The sequence below is a fragment of the Uloborus diversus genome, chromosome 1, assembly GCF_026930045.1.
Source record: "Uloborus diversus isolate 005 chromosome 1, Udiv.v.3.1, whole genome shotgun sequence".
Classification (NCBI taxonomy): Eukaryota; Metazoa; Arthropoda; class Arachnida; order Araneae; family Uloboridae; genus Uloborus; species Uloborus diversus.
Genome location: NC_072731.1, coordinates 111,990,586 through 112,003,560, shown reverse-complemented (window position 1 = coordinate 112,003,560; position 12,975 = coordinate 111,990,586). Strand labels below are relative to the sequence as shown.

Below are 12,975 nucleotides of genomic sequence, written 5' to 3'. Positions count from 1 at the left end.
CAGTTTTTAAAAGAACCGGGCATAAATGGGGTGTTCAGCTACATACCATTTTTGATTTTGCTCAAATTTTTATGGCGGATTCTTTTAAAGATTTTAGAAGACAAGTATTTTTTCTTTTCTTCAAAAAAAAGGGGGGGGGGTGTAGGGACCTGTAAAAATTCGTAAAGTGGAGCCCGACGTAAAGGTTTTTCTAAATCAGCGTTTTTTAAAAAGCGATTTTTTTCTGTGTATTTTGCATCAGTCAAAAAAAATTTTTTGTTGACAATATGACATTTAGTACCTAAATTGAAATATATCGTACATTGTCTGGCTGACCTTCAGTACAAGTACAGCCTTTCAGCGGTCGCCAAACTTTGTCGAAAAAATTGAAAACGTGCCATGTTTGAGGCCCTCTGGTTCCCTGCATTCAGGCTCAACCATAGTTTTTGTACGTAATTTGTGTAATAATATTTATAGCTTATTCAATACCCTCATTAGTTGCATGGCTCACCCTCTGCGCTGCCGAAAAATGGCAGTTTTTATATCGAAAAATGCTAAAAAGCGCAGTTTTCATGTTCCTTTAACTCAGTGCACTGAGAGTCAGTATAGAACTGGATATCTCCATTTCAAACTAGAGTATGTGTATGTTCACAAACAAGTGACAGAACTATGGGCAAATTCTTCTCAAGGACGCAATACGTATCTCAAAACGGTAAAATGAACTATTCAGTTTCCAATTCAGTCAACGTATCCGGATTAAAGCTTTCCTCCTGGGACTTCCAGATACTATTTAGAAAACCAGTATGATCAAAAACTTACCTTAAAAAAATCATCAAAATATGATAAAAAGTGTACTTTTTAGGGGCCTGTATCTCAAATGCACTGAGGGGCAGTATAGAACTTGATTCGAAACATTTCAATTCAGAGTGTATGCCTTTTCTCAAACAAGTGACATAACTATGGACAATGGTTCTGCAGGCTCATAAAATGTACTTCAAGATGAGGAAATTGCATATGAGTTAACGACACATCCACTTAGTTGTACTCTAGCTATATGCTTTGTCTTACTTTTTTTTACTGTCCCACTAGTCAGTTAGGCAATCCTACCCTTGTTTTATAATGTCAAAAAATTGCTTTTATAATAAACAATAAAATATATTTTAATAATTGTTATCATGGTATTTTAGTGCAGAAAAAATAATTTTTGTCACTATTATTTACAGCCTAAATGAATGGCAACAAACTATAATGTACAGCACAAATGAAAAAAAATCTATCTTAATTAAAATATTTAAAAATATACCTAAAACACCTTCAAAAAAGTGTTACAAAAACCTTACGTTTTTACCGCAATAATAACCTTTTTTTTTCCCTTTGCTTCAAGTTATCATAAATGGGAGTAAGCATAATCAGTCTATTTGCATGTCTATAACTCTTTTATAGTAAGTTTTTGATCATACTAGTTTTTTAAACAGTATCTGGAAGTCCCTGGAGGAAAGTTTAACCCTAGATTAAATTGAAAACTAAATAGTTCATTTCACTGTTTTGAAACACGTATTGTTTTTTTGAAAAGAATTTGCCCATAGTTCCGTCACTTGATTGTGAAATTACATCATACTCTAGTTTGAAATGCAAGAAGTAAGTTCTATACTGACCCTCAGTGCACTGAGATACAGGCCCCTAAAGAGTACACATTTTATGATATTTTGATGACAAAACTGCTATTTTTTCACAGCAGTAAGCATTAAACATGCCATTTAATGAGCCAATTTAATAATTTATATATATCACTGCACAAATTGCCCGCAAAAACTATGGTTGAACCTCAGTGCATGGAACGAGGAGGCTTCAAACGTGACACATTTTCACTTTCTTCGGCACAATTTAGGCACTCCTGCCAGGGCCCACTGAAGGTCAACCATAAAATTTATGATATATTTCATTTTAGGCACTAAATATCATGTTTTAATCACAAAGATTACTTTTGCTGATGCTCAATATGCAGAGATAATTGAGTATTAAAATTATCGATTTGAGAAAAACCCTAAGTTCGGACCAACTTTCGGAATTTTTGTGGGTCAGATTTTTTTTTTATTGGAAGAAAAGGAAAAATATGTATTTTCTAAAATCATTCGAAGAAACCACTGTAAAATTTTTAGCGAAATCAAAAATGGCATGTATCTAACCAGCTTAATTCTTATAAAAACTGGCTCTTAAATATGACGGGCCACATGGATTGACTTCGCGGGCCACATCTATCCCGCGAACCATAGGTTGGAAACCACTGATTAAATTTAATGACATTTCTCACTTCTGAAGACGGTTCTGAAATTTTACTATCATTGACTAAATTTATTGCTGAAGTGCTTCGTTTGTTAACAGCATCATATTTATTACATTCTTTTTCATTTTAATTCGTGTCGTCAACACTCTGATCTCTGACGGATATCAATCTGTACACCACTTGTAATTTCTCACTGTTTTACTTGAATCATGAAAACCAACATTAAAAAGTATGCCGGGACAAATAGTGACATGTCACAATGTGTTTCCTTGATTTCGTGGCATTTAGCCCCACGTTACGCCATTTTGAACTTCATTCAATAGTTTCCGAAACTTAGTCATGATTAATAAGTGAAATTCGTGGAATAACTGCTCAAAATATAAGTATTTAAATTACTTTAGGAAAGTTTACACACCTCAGTATCCTTAGTGGTAACGACAATTTCAACATAGGTCACAAAATACATTTTTCCGATCTAAAAAATAGCCCAACGCTATACAGTGGCGGCCTTTTATATGAATCACGTTTGTCCCAAGCAGTTTTGATTCTATAAAGCGGCCGATTCGATAAAGTGGCAAATTTAATAAAGCTGTATTTTGTTATGTTTTTGTCGAATTGATTTATTAAAGCGGCTGATTTAGTTTACCACTGATTCAATTAACCGGCCCGTCCACTGTACTTCCAAACATGCACAGCACCTGAAGACAATCAACCTAAAACGGCAGATTTGACAGATGCTGCAATTGCTGCAACTTATCGACTCACGACATTACTCGATGGCACCACTAACCCCGGCCTCCCCTACTTTGATGACCAAGACTTGACTGAAATTGGAAGCAAGTTTTGACCCTTAAATGCCGCAGTTTTTGATTGAGCAAAGTATACTCAATTAGCCTTTTTGCTGCAAATGACCAGAAAAGTGCATATTGCACATGCTTTAGAGCTGATAGAAAAGAAAAAGTGATTCATTTTTCACCATTTTGTGCATGTTTATATTGCTCAAATTTGAGCTAATGAGAATGCCTACTTTGTATCTTTCAGTAAAGAACTTAAATTAAACTAACATTAGAACACTAGTGTATTTTTACAATACTTACGTTTTAAGGTACTCCAAAATAATTTTCATTATTTATACAACAGCTGAATGTTGCAAATGGTTTTTGAATTTAGAACCAGGCTTATATTAGAATATGATTTTAAAAGCATTTTCTCCATGGTTTAAGAACATTTTTAAAAATTTGAACTTTTCAAAAGCGCAGGGATTTTTTCGGAACAACTGGCTGAAAATTATAGTATTTTGCCTTTTTTTTTTTGACAAAATAAATATATAGGTATGGTGCATGAGATAATTTCAGCTGTGGAAGATGGGAAATGACGAGGGAGTGAGGAGATGAACACCATGAAAAAATTATGATACAAAGTGTAAACGATTTTTATTTTGTCTTTCAAAATATTAAAATCAAATTTTCATACAAGCACAAGAAAAGTTGAAAATTCAGTTTGGCAATTAAAATCGATTGTGTATTACCTTTTTCACAAGAAATAATTGCTTTACCCGTAATAACGAGCTTCACACAAGAATAATGGTGCATACTCGTGTCATCTATGGTAAATAAGATCAATTAGAAAAAAAAAATTCGTCTATCTATTTTTACTCTAACAGAATTCAAACGTGAATCCTTACTATTAATAAAGCTGAAAGTCTGTATGTCTGGATATCTGTCTGTTACGCGCATAGCGCCTAGACCGTGCGACCGATTTTCTTGAAATTTTTCACAAAATGAGTTCGTAGCATAGGGGTGAGCACTTAGAAGCGATTTTTCAAAAATTCGACTTTGTTCTTTTTCTATTCCAATTTTAAGAACATTTTACTGAGCAAATTATCATAACGTGGACAAACAACTACCATAACGTGAACTAGCAAATTATCGTAACGTGTACGAGCAAACTACCATAACAGGGGCGAGCAAATGAACATAGCAAATTTACGAGAAATTCATCATCCGTTATTTGTATATACAGGCGAACCAAATGACCTTTGAATTTTCTACTACGGGCAAAGCCGTGCGGGTACCGCTAGTTACAAATAAAATACCGAGAGATACAAGAATGCTAGTGTCAGTAACATTCATCCATGTTACACGCGGGCGTGGTTAATCACATCAGAGCAAAAAAAAATGTCAAGTTCCTCCATGAAGATAAAAATTACTCCAATTGTAAGCACGAGGAAGAAATGTAAAGTTCTTTAAATATCTCAAATCATGTTTTAGTCTCGGTGTTATGTTTTATAATGCGAAAAAAAAGTAACGAAAATTAGAGTGATTCACATCTCATATCTGCTTGAAATGTTTATATTGGAATATTAAAAGAAACGGAAAGGATACTGTTAAACGCCTTCTACCATGTCAGTCATCGTTTACTGACACTCAAATTTCCTTTCCGAGGTCGCGTTAGTCATCGGTGACTAACTGTAAATGCAAGGGCGTGCACAAAGGGGGAGAAGGAACACCTGTTGGCCCGGGTCCAAGTCTGAAAGGGGCCCAATATTTTCCAAACTAGGCGTGAAATATAGGGGTAAACAATATGGAGAGGGCCCGCAAAAGGCATTTGTGACGGGCCCCGAAATTTCTGTGCACGCTCCTGTGAAAATGCAATATGAAACTAAAAGTTTATATATTAATAGTAATTTCAAGATCGTGTCATCGATATACTTAAAAAATTGCTGTTTACAACAAAACTATTTTCAGTAACCTTTTGTGGTCATCACATTTGAACATTATGTGTTATGTGCGGAAGAAATACCAGTAACTTTAATTTTTCGTTAATTGAAATCGTTATTTCGGAGATTTGCGATTTGATTATTTGTGGATAAAATTGCAAAAATGAAAAAAAAAAGAAGAAAAGTTTGAGAGCATGAACCGACAAATACAAGTCTGTATCATGAGAAACAATCTTAGTTTTCTAAATTTCAGTATTATGCTACACTTTTTTTAAGTGCATTATTATGTCGATTTTTATCGGGTAAAGAAACCCATAATATATCAATCAAACTGATCACTTAATTTTACGCTTCTTGTTGTCTAACAACAGGCTTCTAAAAGCGCAATAAATTCAACCTTGAAAAACGAACTTGAAAACAATATCAGGCTTCATACGTGTCTAGAAAGCGAAAGTGTTTTTGCAAGTAGATTATGTTCAGCAAACGGTGCCTTAATAAGCTCAAAAAATGCCCATTAGCTAATAACACGTTATTTATACTGCCAAATCGTAACATTGTAAAAAAAAAAAACCCTAACAGCAACACACAACTTCAAGTCATTGTCTTCATGTCGAGGATTCAGAAACTGTAATTGTGTTCTAGAAGTCCCAAAAAGCACAGAATGACGCAATCACGAACGTACAATGAAGATTCCTAGCATATTTTGTTCCATCAGGGAAAAACGTCTCTGGCAATTCCCTGGTGCCCACACCTCTAAGACAGGACCGTTACAATCGAACAACCGGACCTCTCCCCACCCGCTAATCAAGGTCGATAGCTCATTAAAGTCTTCGGCGGAGATTTGGATCAAGGCCTCGCTAGTTGGAAGATTTTCCAAGAGGATGGGAGGGAGGGAAGAGACTTGTATACGAATGATGCTGTAATAAAAGGAAGGGAGGGGGGGAGGGGGTTAAAGATGAAAGTGAGTTCAGTGCACGTGATTGTACTTGACCAATGGTCTGCGAATGCGTCGGATTTGTGAAGAGGATTTTGTATAAATTGATAAGCTCTGGTGTGATCATTTCACATTTCATCTCCGATCACAGAGAAGAAATCCGATCCTCAAATATGAAGGTGAGTCTGACGATACAAGCTAAAATTTTCCACTTATTCTTTCAAAGACTTCTTTTGGTCTGTTTTTAGTTCATATTGTTGAAATAGTAAGGAAAACCATGACAGCAATTGACTAATTTGCGTCAAAATCTCAATTGGCTCCTTATTGGAACTTGCACATGTTTCTAATTAAGCTACTGGAGATTTTGATTTTAGTTTCAGAATGTTTTTTTAAAAATGTTCTGTTTAACAAAATGAATAAAAAAGTCCAAAAGACTTTTTTTTTTAATGTTTTAAAAATGTCATTTGGAGAAAAAGAGTACAACTTATAAATGCTATGGCTTGAATTGCTAAAAACTATTTTGTGAATTATTATGAGATACTTTAAAAAAATATTTTTGATACTGAAATTGTGTGGAATTTATTAATTCAAACTATTATGAGATACATAAAAAAATATTTTTGATACTGAAATTGTGCTGAATTTATTAACTCAAACTATTATTTAATAACAAAAAAATAAATAAATATTTGACGCAATAAAATTAAGTAAATGAAACAAATATTGATAAAATTTGAACAATACTTTTTTCTTCAAGTTGTTTAAACATACCATTTTCTAGGGTCGCAGAATTTTAATGAAAATATAATCTCAATCAGCAGATATAATTCAATATCCAAAAAGAAATAATAATCCCATATTTAAAATAAGAAATTCATTACATTAGTTGAGCATACTTTAAAATTTAAATATTCGTATAAAAATATTTTTCAATAAAGGGAATTTTTTAAGATTACTTTAAAGTAAAGAATGCAATTGCTTCTATTTGTACAAGATAAATCAAAATCTTAGTTAAACGCATTATATAGTTTTAATTTTAGTGAATAATTATTCTATTACTTCCTTCTACTTGTGTCTCTGCGAAAAGAAGTTTTTGTGCATTTATACTTTTTCGCTTTTTATAGGAAATGTTTAATTTTCAAGCAAGTTTTTAATTTGTTACATACTTGGAGAAACAATTATAATGCATAGTATAGAAATATATCAGTTTATATACATGTGCTTACATATGTATCCGAATATTTATCGGTTTAAAATGATAAAATTAATATGAATTGCAATTCACTGAAGATTTTCACTATTACTGACAAAGAGAAACATGATGAATCCACTAATAGATTATTTTTAGCTAAATTTTAAAATTTGCTGTAACTTGGGGAAAAAAATTTGCTGTTGCTTCTAACGTTCACCCTTAACACTAAGTGATTCAACTTCATTAAGTCATTCACTAAAGGGACAAAGTAGTTTTTATTCAGAGAAATATTAATGATTGTGTATGGCGACGTGTATTGAATTAAAGTAAAAATGATTTCAGTAAATAAGGGACGTCGATGCATTCGATAGAAATATGTAATTCCAAATATGTTAATGGTAAAAAACACTTTTTAAAATGTAAATTATTGTAAAAAGCTACATATTTCTATGTATACAACGAAAATTTTCATTTTGTCCATTCCTTTGTAGTTTATGTATACAATCTTTATTAGCAAGAGAAGTTACTTCAGAATTTTACCATGCAATAAATACTGTTTAATTTATTTATTACAATTCCCATTTATGGCTTAAGTTATAGTGCGTACTGTTTGAAATCACTAGCCGTTTTAGCTATTTACAAATAGCTATTTACAATAGATTGACATTTTTTATGCAAATTGATAATATCGTTTGGTTATAAGGTCTTTTAATGCAAATGTGTAAAAGAAAAGGTTTTTAAGGATATATTGTTCATTGAAATTATTTATTACCTTTGAAAAATATTATTTTGGAAATGGATAATAGAAAAAAAAATATTTTGAAAAGTCAAAATATTGGAATGTATATTCAAGTGGTTCAAAATATTAAAATTTTTCACATTAATTCTTCATTGGTGTCTGAGATCTGACATTGCATTTACAAGAGCGAAATGGAATGAATGAAAGGACTGAATATAATATGAGAAAAAAAAACGCATTTTGAATAGTGACCCCCCAAGCTTGTTGCAAACCGTTACAGAAAGAGCTTGTATTTGTTTACACCTGGTAATAAGAGGTAAGTCGAAAATTGTACCTACAATGATCCGTTTTTTTCCTTTGCATGAAACTTATCTCGATGTTTATAAATACCTGCAGTGAGCCAGTTTTTTTGGTTAAAGTAAACGGGCTCTTATAGTCGCTCTTTGTAATTAGTCACCTGAATATTTCAATCTAATCGACAATAGTTGAAATACAAGTGCAACCGCGTTGCAACGTTTCATTGTAATTTGTTGTAAAAATATGAATGCGTTGTTATCAACACAAAAACAAACAAATTGCAAACTTTTTCACTAGATTTTTCCAAATTTCAGTAAAACTCTTGTATTTAAATTTAAATAAGGTTTTTATTTCTTTTTTTGTTAAACGTGCTGCATTAGCCTTTTTTTTTAAATAATAAGTCTAATTTATCCAACGCACTTTGCGAAACATTCAATTACGTAACAGATTATAAACATTAATATTCTTAAACTCTGATATTTATCTTCTACAAATTAAAATATTGATACTATTTCAGGTATTCGTGATCCTGGCTTTAGCAGTGGTGGTACGTGGTACTGTCGTGCCAGCAATTGCAGTTGCTGAGACTGGCGCCAGCGCGCAATTCAGAAGTGAAGATGTACGTAGAGAAATATTTTTCGTAAAAAAACAAATTTACAGGAAACATTTTTAGACATAAAGTTTATTTTCTATTCATTTTATCAATAAATATATGCAATCAGTATGTTTTTAATATTCGTTTTCTATTATGTGAAAATTTTAGCTATTATGAAAAGTAATGAAAGTTTTAACATCAGTATTTGAATAACGTAATTTCTTATTCATTTACGTTTAATTAACATTAATTGACTAAATCTTCTTTTTGAAAAAAATAAAATAAATGTAACGAAAATATGAATTGCTTTAGTTAAAATAGGATTTGAAATGAAAGTGCTGGAGCAATACGAATAGCGCATTTTATAAATGACATTAAGTTTTTTTCGTGAAGTATCACGAGTCACTTAGAGACAAAAAAAAAGTGTCTGAATATATTTTTTTACATTTTGTAGCTTTAGAGTAGTTCTGAAGATTACAACCAAACACTACTTAAATCTACCTTACACATTACACAGCTTTTGAAAAATGCTTCTAACATAAGTGGTATAAACTTGTTTGGTTTAATTTGGCGGTTCCCAAAAGACCAGAAATTGCACCATAATAACGTCGCGTCGTAGAACAAAAAGAAAAAGAAAAAAAAGCATGCAGATGGGTTTCTTTTTAAAAGTAAGCCGCTTGTCATAATTTAATCTAGAAAATCGCCCGTCAAGGTATGACGGATGAAAATTGCTTCGACATTTGAACGAAACATTGCCTGTTTGGTGATATTTTGATAGTTGAAATTTCAACCATAACTGCAGTGCTTTAACCCTAAACTTCAGTAGATAACGTTCATTTTTTACCACTTTTTCGTTTCTTCATTCTTTTAAACTTAGTCTTCCCAGTAAAACAGTTAAAAGTTATTGGATTCAGTTCAGCCTTGTCAAAATAAAGCATTTCCCTGCATATCAAACATTACCAAAACATATTATCGAATTATAAGTAACTAACTGAATTTTTGGTGCTTCAACAATGAAATATTGCCGTCACGCATGTTATGGCGCGAGTTTCATTGTTGATGACGTCAGAGCCTAAAGGTTAGTTGAGGGTTGTTTGAGGATTAGCATTTTTAAGCTATTTAAAAATAAAGATAAGAGTTCCCAGATCAAATCTTAAAAATGTTAAGAATGTTCTTTCCGGAAATAAATATGTTACTTTAAAAAAATGCATAGGGCTTATTTTTTTTTTTTTTTTTTGAAACATCAGCCAAAGAAAGCAAGTTATTTTAGTGAAGATTTTATATTCGTTAAAACATTGATATCCAAGTAATATGTAATGAAAAACACATTAATAAGAGCACGCAAGAACATGCTGATGCTATTACGTTGCGAATCCGCTTTCAAATATGCGTCAAATGAATATGTTAAGAACTGTAACATGACATTTCAAACATTCATAAGTGCAAATAGTAATATATTTGCTTAGTAAGATCTAAATTGTAAAAGACAATGAAAAAAGAACGTTTACGAAAAAAATTCTCCCAGTTAAATGATACTGATTGTAAAAAATCATCCTGATAATTAAATAACTAGAAACGACAAATGCACGAAAGAGTCATATAAATGCTTCTCAAGGAATTGCTGCTTTGAAGCGTTCTTCCCGTGTGATGTGTAAAATTAACACTCAGAAGCGAATTTGAGTATATATGAAAGAATAGTAACACAAAAAGAAAACATCTCCAAGTTTCTCATTATTAAAGAATGTTGTCCGATTGTATGATGTCTCACTGTTTTGTGATGTCACCTGGTGTTAATTATAAATATACATGATAACGGCGCTTCTCTAAAATTTTAAATTTATTTTTGTTTTGCATAGAACCTCGGAAATTACAACTTCGGTTACAACGAAGATCACACTTCCGGAGGAACCTTCCGTAGGGAAGTTGGTGACGCTCACGGCAATGTTGCCGGCTCCTATGGCTTGAGGGATGCTGACGGAAGAATCCGTATCGTCAACTACATCGCCAACGACGATGGTTTCAAGGCCGATATCAAGACCAATGAACCAGGCGTTAGAACCAAAAGATCCTGCTGACGCTACCATCAACAAAGCCGAATCTGTCATTGTAGAATCAGCGATAGCTCCAGCTCCCTACGTCGCAATTCCTCAAGAGGAACCGGTTGCATATGCAGCGCCAATTTTCCCTCCTGTGGCAGCTGCTCCTGTTGCTAAAACCATTGCTGCTCCAATCACATACACATTCCCTGAACCTGCGGCAGTGCCAGTAGCTAAAACTCATACCACCGTAACAACCGCTGAAGCTAACCCAGTAGTTTACGCATTCCCTGCCCCAGCTGCTGTACCAGTCGCCAAATCTCACGCTACTACAACCATCACCGAAACTAAACCAGTATCATATGCTTTCCCTGCCCCACTCGCTGTACCAGTCGGAAAATCCCACACCACCACAACAGTTACCGGACCTGCTTCCAGCACCACCATCACTGAAACTAAACCAGTAGGTTATGCTTTCCCAGCACCAGCTGCTGTTCCAGTAGCCAAAACCCACACTACATACGCCGAAACTAAGCCAGTAGCTTATGCCTTTCCAGCACCAGCTGTTGCACCAGTTGCCAAGTCTCACACCACAACAATCACCGAATCTAAGCCATATGCTTATGCCTTTCCAGCACCAGCTGCTGTACCAGTAGCCAAATCTCACACCACCACAGTTACTGAAACTAAGCCGGTTGCATATGCCTTCCCAGCACCAGCTGCCGTACCTGTTGCTAAATCTCACACAACCACAGTCACTGAGACCAAACCCGTAGCTTATGCTTTTCCTGAGCCAGCCGCTGTCCCTGTTGCCAAAACCATCGTCAATGCACCAGTTGCTGTTGCTGAAGCCGCACCTCTTACTTACGCTTTTCCAGCACCAGCAGCAGTTCCTGTAGCCAAGTCATCGTCAATTTCATACTCACCCATCAGTTATGGCCCAGCTGCAATCAACTATGGACCTGCTCTTCGCTACACCATCAACCCTCACTTAAGCGCCCTTACTTACGCATCTCCCTTCTACAAGTCCATCTATTCTCCCTGGGTTGCATCAGTCGCTGGATCAGTTCCTTACTTCAATAACATCGAATATCACGGTTATCCAGTGGTCAAGAAATGAAGGAGTAGCTAAAATGTCTGTTGGCTCAAATGGCAACTACAGATCTCTTGTGCCAATGGTGGACGGCTGGTCGTCCTCTTAGCATTGTTCCTTCGTCTGTTTGTTCTTTTACGTTTCTTTCATTTACACTGAGATGATTTGTGATTCAATAAAGAATCTTAAATTAACACTTCCCCTCTTTACTGTGTCTTCACATGTGGTATTTTCAAAATACGAAAGTAATTTTTAAAGTTGTACGAAAGTAATTTTTTTCCCATTTGAAATCGGTTGTATAAAAATCACGTTTTATAGTTTTCTATATTTTTCTCGAAGCTAAGAACATAATGTTCTTCTATATTTTATCAAAACAAAGCAATTTTCAAAACTTTAAGTACCAAGAAAATTATAAATAAATATTTGAGACTTGAATGAACAATCATGCAATATTAGAGTATTTTCGTAATAGATACATGATAGCATTTAAGAACTGTTAGAAAACGAAAGGAAATCTTAGAAAATACTCTAATTCAACTTCAGAACGTATATGAGTCATTTTCAAAATATTCATATGCTGTCCCACTGCAGAAAAAAATGATTATACTTATATTATTCTATTTAAAACTGACTGTAAAATCAGGTATACTGTCGTGTAATGATTGCAATACCGGTATACCGAATACCGGTATTTTGAGAAATTTTGCAATCTCGTAACACCGGTATTTTCTGAGCTAAAATACCGGTATTTTCGGTATTAGCTAAAAAATAATAAATAGTTTCAATTGAAAATTTTTCATTTTAACTTATTAAATATTTACTTACATTTAAAATGTACATTTCTTTTTCCATGATTCAGAACAGTCAACAGACTGAGGACAGTTATAAATCATTATAAATAATGTTGAAAATAAAGATACAGCTGAATGAAAAACATCAAATCATAAGAATATGTCCAAGGATTCATTAACGTTTTGACAAGATTTGTTAGTTGGATGGAAATGAAAGAAATTTAAAAAGAACAATGTTTTTTGAACAGGTACTTCATATAGAAGATGAATGAATAGAAACTTACATTTACTTACATTTAAAATGTACATTTCTTTT

At 33.5% G+C, this 12,975-nt stretch overlaps 1 protein-coding gene across 1 annotated transcript; it reads left to right on the top strand.

The window, feature by feature from the left end:
* Positions 1–6,014: 6,014 nt before the first annotated feature.
* Positions 6,015–12,062, top strand: LOC129231440 (calphotin-like). The gene is given in 4 exon segments (XM_054865759.1): positions 6,015–6,095; positions 8,662–8,763; positions 10,596–10,793; positions 10,795–12,062. Coding segments are annotated over 4 exon segments (1,407 nt in total). The 5' UTR covers positions 6,015–6,089; the 3' UTR covers positions 11,896–12,062.
* The last annotated feature ends 913 nt before the right edge of the window (positions 12,063–12,975 follow it).